The sequence below is a fragment of the Dipodomys spectabilis genome, unplaced genomic scaffold (genome assembly GCF_019054845.1).
Source record: "Dipodomys spectabilis isolate Male_0828 unplaced genomic scaffold, ASM1905484v1 ptg000138l, whole genome shotgun sequence".
In the NCBI taxonomy this organism is placed as follows: Eukaryota; Metazoa; Chordata; class Mammalia; order Rodentia; family Heteromyidae; genus Dipodomys; species Dipodomys spectabilis.
The window spans coordinates 2,290,330-2,303,134 of record NW_024870815.1 but is presented as its reverse complement, the minus strand read 5'-3'; the positions used below and the strand labels follow the sequence as shown (position 1 = coordinate 2,303,134).

General features: G+C 38.2%; 1 protein-coding gene across 2 annotated transcripts in view; it reads left to right on the top strand.

Annotated features, from left to right (window-relative positions):
* Drosha (drosha ribonuclease III) overlaps positions 1-12,805 on the top strand; it is a 127,510-nt gene that overhangs the window by 99,559 nt on the left and 15,146 nt on the right. For both annotated transcript variants that reach the window (XM_042690511.1, XM_042690510.1), the window contains exons 27-29: positions 6,563-6,607; positions 8,418-8,575; positions 9,559-9,664. In XM_042690511.1, coding sequence (XP_042546445.1) covers positions 6,563-6,607; positions 8,418-8,575; positions 9,559-9,664 — 309 coding nt within the window. The remainder of the gene's footprint in view (positions 1-6,562; positions 6,608-8,417; positions 8,576-9,558; positions 9,665-12,805) is intronic.

The window sequence follows — 12,805 nt, the reverse complement described above, 5'->3', positions numbered from 1 at the left end:
AGTGTTCTGAGTCCTTCTGTGTGGTTTCTTCTTCATGTCCCTCTCCCCATCTGACAACTCGACTATTTCATTTCCATTTCCTTCAATCTGGAAAAGTAGCAGCTCTGACCTAGTTTTGAATGATTTTTCACCATTAGAAACTTAAGCAAGTTACTTAATTATCCCTATTTGCCATCATGCTTTCCCACTGAGCCTTTCTGAGGACATAGATAGTGTCCTATTCATTTTAAGAGCTTAATACATTATAGATGTTCAGTAAAAATATGTGGCACAAATGAATGGCCTGATCACTCTTGAACATTTCCCAGAGGAGCAAACTGAAGGTGGAATTGTCCATATGCTCTCTGAGCTGGTTAATGGTAGCATGGAGATCCCAATCTAAATCTTTTCCAACTAGAGTATTTTAGCAGTTGAAATAGTCTGGTTGTGAATATTAGGATGTGACCCCATGATGAATGGCTAAGAGCATCCAAGGAGGAATCAGCATTTTGGAATGAATAACATGCAGCAGCAAAGAGAAAATGAACCAGAATGTCCCAGAGAATCTTGAGCTTTTGGAGATTGGGGTTGGTTGGAGCGAGAGCTGTTTTACTGTGCTGAAACATTATTATTGACAGTCACATTTCCTGTGGCCCACCACTTCAGGTTTACAGTGCTAATTCACTGAGGCATTTGAGGATACTTTGCAATTATCTGTGGCATACACATGAGGAAACAGAGGCTTAGAGAGTCCAAGGAATCTGCCAGTTAAACCAAAATTAAACCCAGGGAACAAAAAGTGAGCCTTTGTCACTCCTCCTTTTCTTTTTTTTTCTTTCCTTTCAGTGAATCCTTTTTTATTGCCCCAGATCACCCTCATCTCCGGAGTATGAAGATTACATGCATGCCCCTTAAATCTAAAACTCCTATATGCAGCATCTCTTTTGAATTTGATGCATATGTTAGTTGTACAAAATGATGGATTTCATTGTGGCATTTTCATGTGTGTATATAATATACTTTGATTATTGTTACTCCCTGTGACCCTTTATTGCCCTTCCTTTACCTCCCACTGGCCCCCTTCCTCTGCCCACATAGTGTTCATTCAGCTTTCATGTCTATATCTTTTTCTTTTGCTAAATCTAGATTTGACATATGAGAGAAAACATGAATTTGTCTGAGATTGGCTAATTCATTGAACTTGATCTCCAGTTCCACTTATTCTTCTGCGAATGATAACATGTAGTTCTTTATGGTCAAATAAAATTCCATTGGTGAGATATTTCCCATTATCTTTATCCATCTGTTGCTGGGCACATGGGGCTGATTCTTAACTTGGCTATTGTGATAGTGCCTCAGTAAATACAGTAGATGTGTAAGCCTCTACTCTAATTTAGAGTCCTTCCAGGGTTTGCCCAGGAATGGTATAGCTGTATCATAGGGGATTCTATCTTTAGTGTTTTGAAGAACTTCCATATGGTTTTCTTACCTACAGTATATAAGAGTCTTTTTAGCTTTTTGTTTTGTTTTTGTTTTCTGGATGATAGCCATTCTCACCAGGATGAGATAGAATCTCAATGTTGTTTAATGAGTATTTCCTTGATGGCTAAGAAGGATGAACATTGTATCATATATTGGTTAGCCATTTCTATCGAAAATTCTTTTCAATTTATTTGCTCATTTCAGTTAATGTGCCTATTTATTGATTATTGTTTGGATTATTTGTTCGTTTGGTGTTTGTTTGTTTATTTTGGTGTCTGTCCTGGGGCTTGGATCCAGGGCCCGGGAACTGTCTCTGAGCTTTTGTGTTCATGACTAGCAGTCTAACACTTGAGCCACAGCTCTACTTATGGCTTTTTGATGGTTACTGGGAGATAAGAAGCTCACACTTTCCCTTCACAATCTGGCTTCAAACTGTAATCTTCAGATCTCAGCTTCTTGAATAGTTAGGATTACAGGTGTGTGTCACCAGCACCTAGCTGTTTATTTTTTAAATTTTTTTAATATTCTGGGTATTAATCTGTCATGAATAATTTTTAAAATTTTCTCTTATTCTGTATAGGCTTTTTACTCAGCTGTTTCCTTTGCTGTGCAGAAGCTTCTTAACGATGCATTCCTACTTGTCAATTCTTCATATGTTTGCTGAGTTTTTGGAGCCCTATTTAGAAAATTGTTGCACATTACTATTTCTTAAAGTGTTTTCTCTTAGTAGTTTCAGGTCTTGCATTATAATCTTTATCCATTATGAATTGATTTTTGTACAGGGTGAGAGATAGGGATCTAGTTTCAGTCTGTACATGGGAATAATTAGTTTTCCCAGTACCATTTGTTAAACAAGCTGTCTTTTCTTTAATGTATGCTCTTGACACATTTGTTGGAAATCAGGTGACTATAGCTGTGTAAGTTTATTTCTGGATCTTCTATTTTATTTTATTGGACTCAGTTTTTGTGTCAGTTACTATGGACTCTGCAGTTTACCTTGAAGTCAAGTAGTACCTCTAGCATTATCTTTTTTGCTCAGAATTGCTATGGCTTAAGTCTTTTGAACTTGTATGTGAACTTTCGAATTGTTATCCTGTTTGGGTGAAGAATGACATTGGAATTTTTTTTTTTTTTTTTTTTTTGTTGGTTGTGGGGTTTGAACTCGGCCTGGGCACTGTCCCTCAGCTCAAGGCACACACCCTACCACTTGAGCCACAGCGCCACTTCTGGTTTTCTGGTGTTTTAGTGGAGATAAGAGACTCACAGACTTTCCTGCCTGGGCTGGCTTTGAACTGTGATCCTAAGATCTCAGCCTCCATGAGTAGGCAGGATTACAGGTGTGAGCCACCAGCGAGCGCCCTGCTTGACACTGGAATTTTGATGAAGATTGCTTGATTCTGAGGATCAGGGTGGCTATTTTCAGAATATTAATTTTGCCAGTCTATAAAGTTTTTCTATCTTCTAGGGTCTTCTTCAATTTATTTTTTCAATGTTTTCTAGTTTTCATTGTAGAAATCTTTTACTGCTTGCTTGAGTTTAATCCTAATATTTTAAAAAGCTATTATGAATGCCATTTTTTCCTGATTTCTTTCTCAACGTGTTCCTTGTTATACAGAAAAACTAGATTTTTAATTTTGTTTTTATATTCTCCTACAGCTATTTGATGAGCCATCTTGTAGATAATTTTTAAGTTTACTTGATCTGTAGTAATTTAAATTTGAAGTTCTTTGTTGATTTCTTTGCTGGATAATTTATCTATTGATGAGCGGGGTGTTGAAGTTGCATACACTGTTACTGTACCCACACTCATCTCTCCTTATGTCCAGTAGTACTTATTTTATGAAATTGGACGCACCCATGTTCATGTGTATACCTTATGTTTGACTTTTTTCTTTTCAGTTTTGTTTTGCTTAACATCATGACCTCTCCTCAACTTTTTTGCTCACAGCTGGCATATACTTCTTGAGCTACACCTCTAGTCTAGAATTTTACTGGTTAGTTGGAGGTACAGTTTCACAGATTTTTTTTTTTTTTTTTTCTGCCCAGTCTGGCTTTGAACCGCAACCCTCCAAGTCTCTTCCTCTGGAGTGGCTAAGATTACAGGTGTGAGCCACTGATGTCTAGTTGGATTTCTTCCATTTTTAATATGCACAGTAGTGACCTTCTTTTATTCTTTCTAATTTTGGCTTGAAGTCTGCTATGTCAGAGATAAGTATAATGATTTCTTTCAGATTTTGTTTGTGTGGATTATCATTTTCCACGCTTGCTCTTCAGTCTGTGAATTTATTGCAGAAAGTGAACAGTTAAATTGTGTCTTTTATTCATTTAGCCAATGTGCAACTTTTAATTGGAGAATTAAAGCTGTTTCCATTTAGGGTTATTATTGAACAGCATGTATTAAACTTCTGCCTTCTTCTTAGTGGTTTATTGATTTACTGAGTTAATATTTTATTCCTTCCTACTTTTCATTTGTTTATCTATTCTGCTAATGAGATATATTCTTTCCTAATCTCTTGTGCTTATCTATATATTTCTTCCTCTTCTTTGTATAGTATTCCTTTAAGTATCTTCTGCATTTCCGGTGTAGGGGTCATGAATTGCTTTAGTTTATGCTTAACATTCAAGATCTTTATTTCTCAAGGATAGCTTTGCTGGATATAGTCATATTGTTTAGCAGAAACTGTCTCAGAGCTTGAAATACATCACTCCATGTAGTTCTGGCCTTTGAGGTTTCCACTGAAGTTTTGCCTTTGTGAGTAACTTGGCCTTCCTTTTTTACAACTTTCTATATCCTCTCTTTGTTCTGTATTCTTGGCATTTTACTTAGAATTTGTTGTGGAGAGGTACTGTTAAAATCATGTCTATTTGAGGTTCTATGTTTCCTGCACTAAGATGTCCGTATCTTTCCCTAGATTTTGGAAATTTTCAATTATAATTTCATTAAATGATATACTTTTATTCTGTATCTTGATCCTTTCTTGTATACCATAGATTCATAAGTTTGGTCTCTTACTCATTTCCCAGAAATCTTAAATGTTGTAGTCATGAATTTTTTTATTTTGTTTCTATTTTTTAATTGCTATCCAATGTAATAATTCTCTGCTTTTATATTCAGTGAATGATATTCTTTCTTCCACCTGTCTAGTCTATTAGTGATGCTTTACACTGAGTTTTTAATTGATTTATTGAGTTTATAATTTTCATAATTATTTCCTCTCTCTCTCCCTCTTTCTTTCTTTCTTTCTTCCTTTCTCTCTTTTCTTTCTCTCTCTCTTTCCCTCTGTCTGTTTCTCTATCTGTTGTCCCTTTCTCTTCTTCCTTTTCTATTTCTTTCTCCCTTTTCCTTCTCTTTTCGCTCCAGAATCTCTATCCCCATGCAGAATTTCTCACCTTTGTTGTTAAATTTTTCATCCAGGTCTTGAATTGATTAATTTATTCTTCTGTTTGTTTGAATTCCCTTTGAGGTCATAGATCCTTTTTAAAACAATGATAGTAAACTCATGCTTGCTAGGCTGCTGCTCTACCACTTGGCTTCTTATTGGTTATTTTGGAGATGGAGTCTTACAGACATATCTGTCCAGGCTAATGTCAAACCATGATATTACTCAGGAGAGTTCAGCCTTCTGAGTAGCTAGGATTCTACAGGTCTAAATGCTGGCATTGGCCACTGATCATTTTTTAAAGTAAACTTTTAGATTCTTTGCCTGGCATTTCAGTAGCTTTGGATTCAGTTGTTAAAGATTTGTGAACTTCTAAAGTTATTATAGTTTTCAAATTCCTTGTTTTTCTAGGTTGTGGTTTGTGCATTTGTTGGTACAGGCATCTTTTCTGGTATTAATAAACAACTTTCTTTTACTTGTTAGTTACTTACAAGTTTTACTTGTTAGTACCACTCTCTGAGGAGAAAACAAACCATGATAACTGCAACAACACCCAAACAAACCAGATTTAGCAATACAATTAAAATCAATTAAAAGCTATTATGCTGTCACTGAAAACAAAATAGCAAGAATAATGTAAAGTTACGAGGTTAAAACATTCAATTAGAAATAATAATAAATGAATGAAATAAAAGAGAAGAACAGGGAAAAGGAAAAAAGAGAAAAGGATAAAAAGAATTTGAGGAAGAGAAAAGAGTTAAAAATCAGATTACAAAATTTTAAAAAGCTATATAAGTAAAAGTAGAGTAAGAACATATGTAGACCAGAAAGAATAAGTAAAAAAAATACGAAAGTTAAAATAAAAACCAACAAAGAATTGGACAAACTTCTTACTGTATCTGCAGGTCTGGGAATATGCCGGGTGGTAAGAGGGTGAGTGAGATGTTCCTGGAGTCTCTTGTAGCTCCTCTTCTTCATTGAGACTGGTGCTATATTCAGGCTGAGGCCTCGCTGGTCAGGAGTCCATTGTTGACTTCATGGCTATGTTCAATTTAGAAGCTTTTCTTTTCATACTGCTGAACTTCAGTAAAATGTTTTCTCTTTAAAATAACATTTTTATTCTCATTTATTTCTGAGACCTAATATTAAGGCCAGAAAGTAAAAATTTAGAGGCTTTCTAGGGTCCAAACCTGAAGGAAAACCACCTTAATCCTGATGACTTTCTCATTATAACTGCCTCTGGGTTTAACTCATTATTATTTCCCTAAATAAAAATTTAATGCTATGATGCCTTTTTTTTTTTTTTTTTTTTTAGCCACAATTGGGATATTCAAAGAATACATTGCATACACTTATTTGTGTGTAGAAAGCACAGTGGATGCACATTTCTGGAGAATAGTGAACTAGTAGGGATGAACTGAACAGCAGTTTAACCTAGCCTGTTAGGTTAAGCAAATGTGTAACTTAGTTTTAAAAGGTGTGTCTGACTTCTGGAGTGGGAGGCTTTTTTCCTCCCTAGCTTAAGGCTAATTAGAGTCACTACAGGTAGCTTGAGTGGTGAATACACTTTAAAAAATTAGTTTGCTAGTGCTATTGAATTTGCAGTAAGTGGAGTCAGCATCTGAAATAGTTCAGTATTTCAAATAATGACATTTTATTTAGTACTCTCGAGTGTATTAAATGCTTCCCTTGAGCATTAAAGGCATCACTCCATTTTCTAGGACCTGCGAGAAGTCTGGCTCAATTATCCTCTCCACCCACTCCAGGTAAGTGTGATTTTCCTGTCTGCAGTGAGCTTTTAACTCCAGATCTTCCTTTCACTTTCCTTTGCCTTTCTTTGCTTCTCCCACTTTTATCGGTAGTTCTTTTCCCTTTGGGTGCGATAATTTCAAATAATCAGATAGGGAAACTTGGAAGTCATTAGAATTCATAGCAAGATGCACCCATGCCTTGTGTTCATGTGGTTTAGGAGGTCTGGGGCTGACCTTTCCTCACAAAGCAGAAAGTCTAGAATTACTGGTCCTATCACCCCTACTAACAAGTGCTATGCAACATACAGTGTTGAAGGAATAACAGTGTGGAAGCCAGTCTGGCATATTTAAAAAGGAGAACAAATAATTAACATTGCTAAGTTGTAAACTAATTTCATTTTAGGAATGGAGAGATTTAACTCAGATTGCATAAAATTTACTGCAGACTAAAAATTCTGTGCCATATGATTACTTTTTGCTCAGGATTTAGGGATTTTAAAAGATCTACACATGGTAACATGCTTTTCATCAGTTAAAAATGCTCACTGTACTTTGCTTTTAGTTCTCTTTGGGATGAATGCATATACATATCCATCTAAACACATCTTCATACTCAAATATGTGTAAATAATGAATGAGACTTTGTCGTAATAAATGACATTAAGTCATAATACTTTAAATATGCCTCATTAATAGCAGTGATTGCCCAGAGTTGTTAAAAAGGTTCATTTTAATGGCACCTTTCAGTTGCTATTTGCTAATCATTACAGGTTCATTATTATAGAGCACCATGTATCTAGTGGAATAATTCCCTGTGGAAGCTAGACTCAGTTTTTTACACAAAATGTATAATGACTATAATTTATGTTAATTACATTTAGAAAGTTACTTATTGTTATTGTAGAAGTAGTGTACAGAGGGTTTACGGTTATATAAGTCAGATAAAGAGTATATTTGTTTTTGAACAATGTCACCCTTCCCTCACTGTCTCCCATAAACTCAGGTTTTTTTGTGTGTGTGTGTGTGTTTTTTTTTTGGGTCCTGTGGTGGGGCCTGAACTCTGGGCCTGGGCGCTGTCCCTCAGCTCTTCAGCTCAAGGCTAGCACTCTACCACTTGAGCCACAGCGCCCCTTCCGGCTTTTTTCTTTTTGCTTATGTGGTACTGAGGAATTGAACCCAGGGCCTCATGCATGCAAGGCAAGTGCTCTACCACTGAGCCACCTTCCCAGCCCATAAACTCAGTTTTAATGGTGTTTGTTTGCTAAAATACTATAGTGCCTAGAGAACGTGGAGTAGTCAAGTTGCTCTAAAATGGTGGGTCACAAGGGGCAGTCCCCAGATGATGACCACCCACCTTACCTGGGAACTTGTCAGCAAGGCAGATTCTCAGTCCTCACTCCAGACTTGTGAAGTCAGTCACTTCAGGGTGGGGCCTAGCCACCTGCCTTTAACAGCCCTCTGAGTGTTCTCCTGAATGCTAAAAGTTCAAGAACCACTGGTTTACTAGAGATGTATATTCTCCACCAGCTGCTTTCCAGCCTGACTCTTCCTTGGAGAGTTGGTCTAATACTAGGGATTTTGAACTATCTGTGTACAGTACTTGGCCTTGAAATTTGATAGAAGATTGGAAAATATTATTTGAGCCTTCTTTAAATATTAGGTTTGTTTGCCATTCTAAGAAATGAGAAAGAAGCTTCCATGTTTTAATGGCATTTCAGAAATGTCTGCCCATGGGGGATGGAATTTTATACTGTCCTAGAATTGATAATTATTCTTACAACCAAACACTACACATTGTTTTCATTTTCTTTCTATGTGTCTATAGCTACAAGAGCCAAATACTGATCGACAACTTATTGAAACCTCTCCAGTCCTACAGAAACTTACAGAGTTTGAAGAAGCAATTGGAGTAATTTTCACTCACGTTCGACTTCTGGCAAGGGCATTCACGTTGAGAACTGTGGGATTTAACCATCTGACCCTGTGAGTTCTTTGCACTCAATGTTGTCCCTTCGAAGGGATTGGGATTTTAAACTTATGACTAGGAAAGTCATTGTGAGGAGGTGACTAGGGAGGTGGTGGTATGGCCAGGGATAGCTCTGAGCTGGGTTTTTTTTTTAAATCCCATTAACAGGCATCTTGTTCCTTGTTTAAAAGAATTTTGAAGGAAGCAAAGCTTTTCCAGAGACATACTGAAATTATAGGCTTTGAAGAGCACATGATGGTTTCTTTGTAGTGATTAGAATTGGCCCTGAAGCAGCTGTAGTCATAACCAAAGGACGATGGCTGTCTTCCAATAAAACTTTGACACAGGCCATGAACTGCTTCAGTCCTCCAACCTCTGCTCTACATGAATGATTGGACAATGAGTGACATAATTACAAAAATAAACAAAATTTAGGCTAAGCATGTGGTTCAGTAGTCATGTGTTTGCTTAGCATGTGCAATACTGAATTTGATCAGAATAGGAAAAGGAAAGACAAGAAGCAGAAATTGTTGGCTTTAAATACTATTTTTGACTCCCGTCTCCCAAATTAGATAGTCTCAACCTTGTTTAAACTGTAAAGATTACAGATTCTTGCAGATTTTTTTAGATGTCTTTAAACTAAATTTAAGTTTTGAGTAATCGAGTATATATTGCATGTATAGTAGGAAAAATTCTTGGGCCCTTTTGCTTTGTTACAAAGTTTATTTTTCAACTGGCACTCAGCTTCTGGCAAGGTTCTGTTTACCAGTCTTTGCTTCAGCTGTTGTCTAATTTGTAGAACATGTTCATTTTGCTCTTCTTTGAAGCTCAGCCTAAATGAACTCAGAGCTCTTTATAGTTGAGCATCCTCAGGGAATTTAGTTTTGTACTTTCAAACAAAATGAACACACTGCCTCCCCAAGTCACGTCTGAAAAATTGCATTATCGTTTTCCCTTCCATCCAAATATGGTTATTGATTTCTCAACATTGATATTCCAGAGGCCACAACCAGAGAATGGAGTTCCTAGGTGACTCCATTATGCAGCTGGTCGCCACGGAGTACTTATTCATTCATTTCCCGGATCATCACGAAGGCCACTTAACTGTGAGTTGGTATTTAACTGCGCTGTCCAATAAGATTGCCAGAAGAATTGAATCCATATTTATGAATTTGGTGACTTAGTTCTCTCTTTCTATTGCTGTGACAAAAGAGCTGATGGAAACAAAGGAGAATTAGGTTGGTTTTGATTCATAGTTTTCAGAAGTTTCAGTTCAGGGTCAACTATCTCCTTCATTTTGAGCCTGGGACCAGGCAAAATACGGCAATGGGAGTGTGTCGGGAAGGAGTCTGCTCACCTCGTAGTGACTGTGGAAAGCACCAAGTGAGAAAGGTGGGCCAGGAATTAGATCTATCCTCCAAAGCTACGCCCCCCACGCCTGGTGCCTACCAGTAGCTTTTGCCTCCTAATATTGCTATTAACCCATCCATCGATGAAGTTGGTGCCCTCAGCATCCAGTCACCTATGACTAGGGAGCAAGCCCACCAAGGGTGAGCCTTTAAGGAGGAACGCTTCATATCCCAACTGCAGTAGTGGCTATAGCATGTCCTGGCATTGTTCATTTTTATTGTGTGCATTGTATTCAAAGCAAGCATATGATGAGCACTCATGTTACATTCTTTCATTTAATGATCATCCTCTCCGTGCAAGACATTGAGCTAGGCCTCATGAAGAAGCAGACATGAGTAACACCAAGTCTATGTTTTAATGGATTTTAAAACCACTGGGTACTGGTGACTAACACCTGTAATCCTAGTTACTCAAGAGGCTGAGATCTGATGATTGTGGTTTAAATACAGCCTGGGCAGGAAAGTTTGTGAGACTCTTACCTCCAATTTACCACCAAAAAGCTGAAAGCAGAGCTGTGGCTCAAGTGGTAGAGTGCTAGTCTTGAGTAAGAAAAGCTCAGGGACAACATTCAGGCCCTGAGTTCATCACACCAAAACAAAGAACAAATCAAAATCCTCCTAGAAGAGATTAAAATATAAGTGAGTGATTATGAAAAAAACTCTAATACTCTGTGTATATTATTTGTGTCTTTACACATAAATATGCATTATTAAAAGTATAAGTAGACTATGTTAAGTATTAAAGAGGTAGGTAAATTGTTACTCTTGTGCAGTTTAGGCAAAGATTTCTTTGAGCTGTGGAGTGGAAAGAAGGCCACATGGGTATGATGGTGTTTGAACCTTTAAACATGGGTAGGGTTGTGCACTGGCTTTCCACAAACTGGGACTAGAGAAATAAGGGCATGACATGAAAACCAGATCAAGAGGCACCAATAAGGACTCATGTTGTTGGACAAACCCAGTCAGTGATATGCCTAGAAAGCTGAAGGACACATATCTAGCAGCCAGTTGCGATGACCTCTTCAAGTGCAAGGAGTAACCTTGGAGAAGTCCCTTGAGAATTGGGCATGGGCAAGGCAGCTGCTTCTTGGGCCAACAAAACATGGTGGTACCCTTTAAGACCTTTGTTAACATAGCTTTTATTATGTTGAAGAAAATAACAAGTTTTTGCAACTTTATGATTTTTTTATGCATGGTTAGCTTTGAAAAGCATTGAATCTTATTTCTGCAACTGTGAACCCTAGAAATAGTTTAAGTGAGACTTAAATATTGTAATTAGGGTGAACATGGTGATTTTCCTATGTTTAGGTGTAATTTTTTGGTGGAATTTCTAAACCCAGTATTCATTCACCCAGTGGGGATTGAGCTTCTGCTGTGTACTATACACTATAAGCTCTGAGGAATCAGTGGTGCTTTAATTTTAAATTAAGTTGATTACCATTTCAAGTTAACTGCTTTTAGGTAAGTGTTTTCTTCTTGAGTTGCTATTAAATTCCTAAGAAAACGTGGATCTTCCGGAGGAATAAACTTGTGTTCCATCTCACTCAGAAAAATAGTGTATTGTATATTCAGTGCTCTCCATTAAGGAGTAGATGTCATAGGAGTCAAGATTGTTGCCCGGTGCTGGTGGCTCACACCTAGAGTCCTAGCTACTCAGGAGGCTGAGTTCTGAGGACTGCAGTTCAAAGCCAGCCTGTGCAGAAAAGTTCGTGAGACTCTTATCTCCAATAAACCACCAAAAATCCAGATGCAGAGCCGTGGCTGAAGTGGTAGAGTGCTACCTTGAGTGAAAAAGCTAAAGGAGAGTGGGAAGCCTTGAATTCATGTCCCAGTACTAGCACACTCACCAAAAATAGGTGGTAGTTCTGAGAACACAACCAGCCCAACTCGTACTGCACATTCTGAGTTGTCGTTTTTTGTTTTTTTCTTTTCTTTTCTTTTCTTTCTTTCTTTTTTTTGGTTGGTTATGGGGCTTGAACTCTGGGCTTGGGCGCTGTCCCTCAGCTCTTCAGCTCAAGGCAAGCACTCTACCACTTGAGCCACAGTGCCACTTCTGGTTTTCTGGTGGTTCATTGGAGATAAGAGTCTCACGGACTTCCTTGCCTGGGCTGGCTTTGAACCTCAATCCTCAGATCTGAGTAGCTAGGATTACAGGTGTGAGCCACTGGTGCCCAGCTTGTCCTGTTTTTTACAGTTAGTAAACAATTTCTCAGAAGGCCCTCCTGGGCCATGTTCCCTTCTTCCTGGTGTCTCTCCCAGTATCTATTCTTTGAGTGACAGCACTTTCTCCCTGCGAACAGAAGCTGAGCTCTTCAGACCCAGCTGTGTTCTGAGCTCCAGTTCCAGCTGCCTCTTTAGCATTTCTGCAAGAGATTGACCTCTTCCCTGCCTCCTTGTCCAGACTTCCCCTAGTAATGGAACAGCACATCACCTACCCAGAATTATAACCTAGGAGTGCCGTTGATTTCTTCCTTCCCCCACCCCTGTATTCGTACATTCACAAGGTCTAACCATGTTCTTCCAGAGTCCTTGATTATGTCCTCTCTCTTCCTCATCTCTATCACCTACAGACTCTTCAGCAGCTTAGCTCGCTTCAATCTTTGTGAAAGTTCTGCATAGCTGTCAAAATATTACAGGCTTGTGATTGACAAAGAGACCCTTTTGGAGGGAGAAAGTAATGTTTCTGAAGTTTCAAAGGCAGGAATCTAGATTGGAGTCATGTAGAGCACAGGGAGTGTGGCACCACCCTGCAGAAGAGCGGCTTCTGGGGCCTGCATTTTCCCCCCCGGGATGTGTGCTGCCCTTTGAAAAGCTTGTCATCGATGCTCTTGTACACTT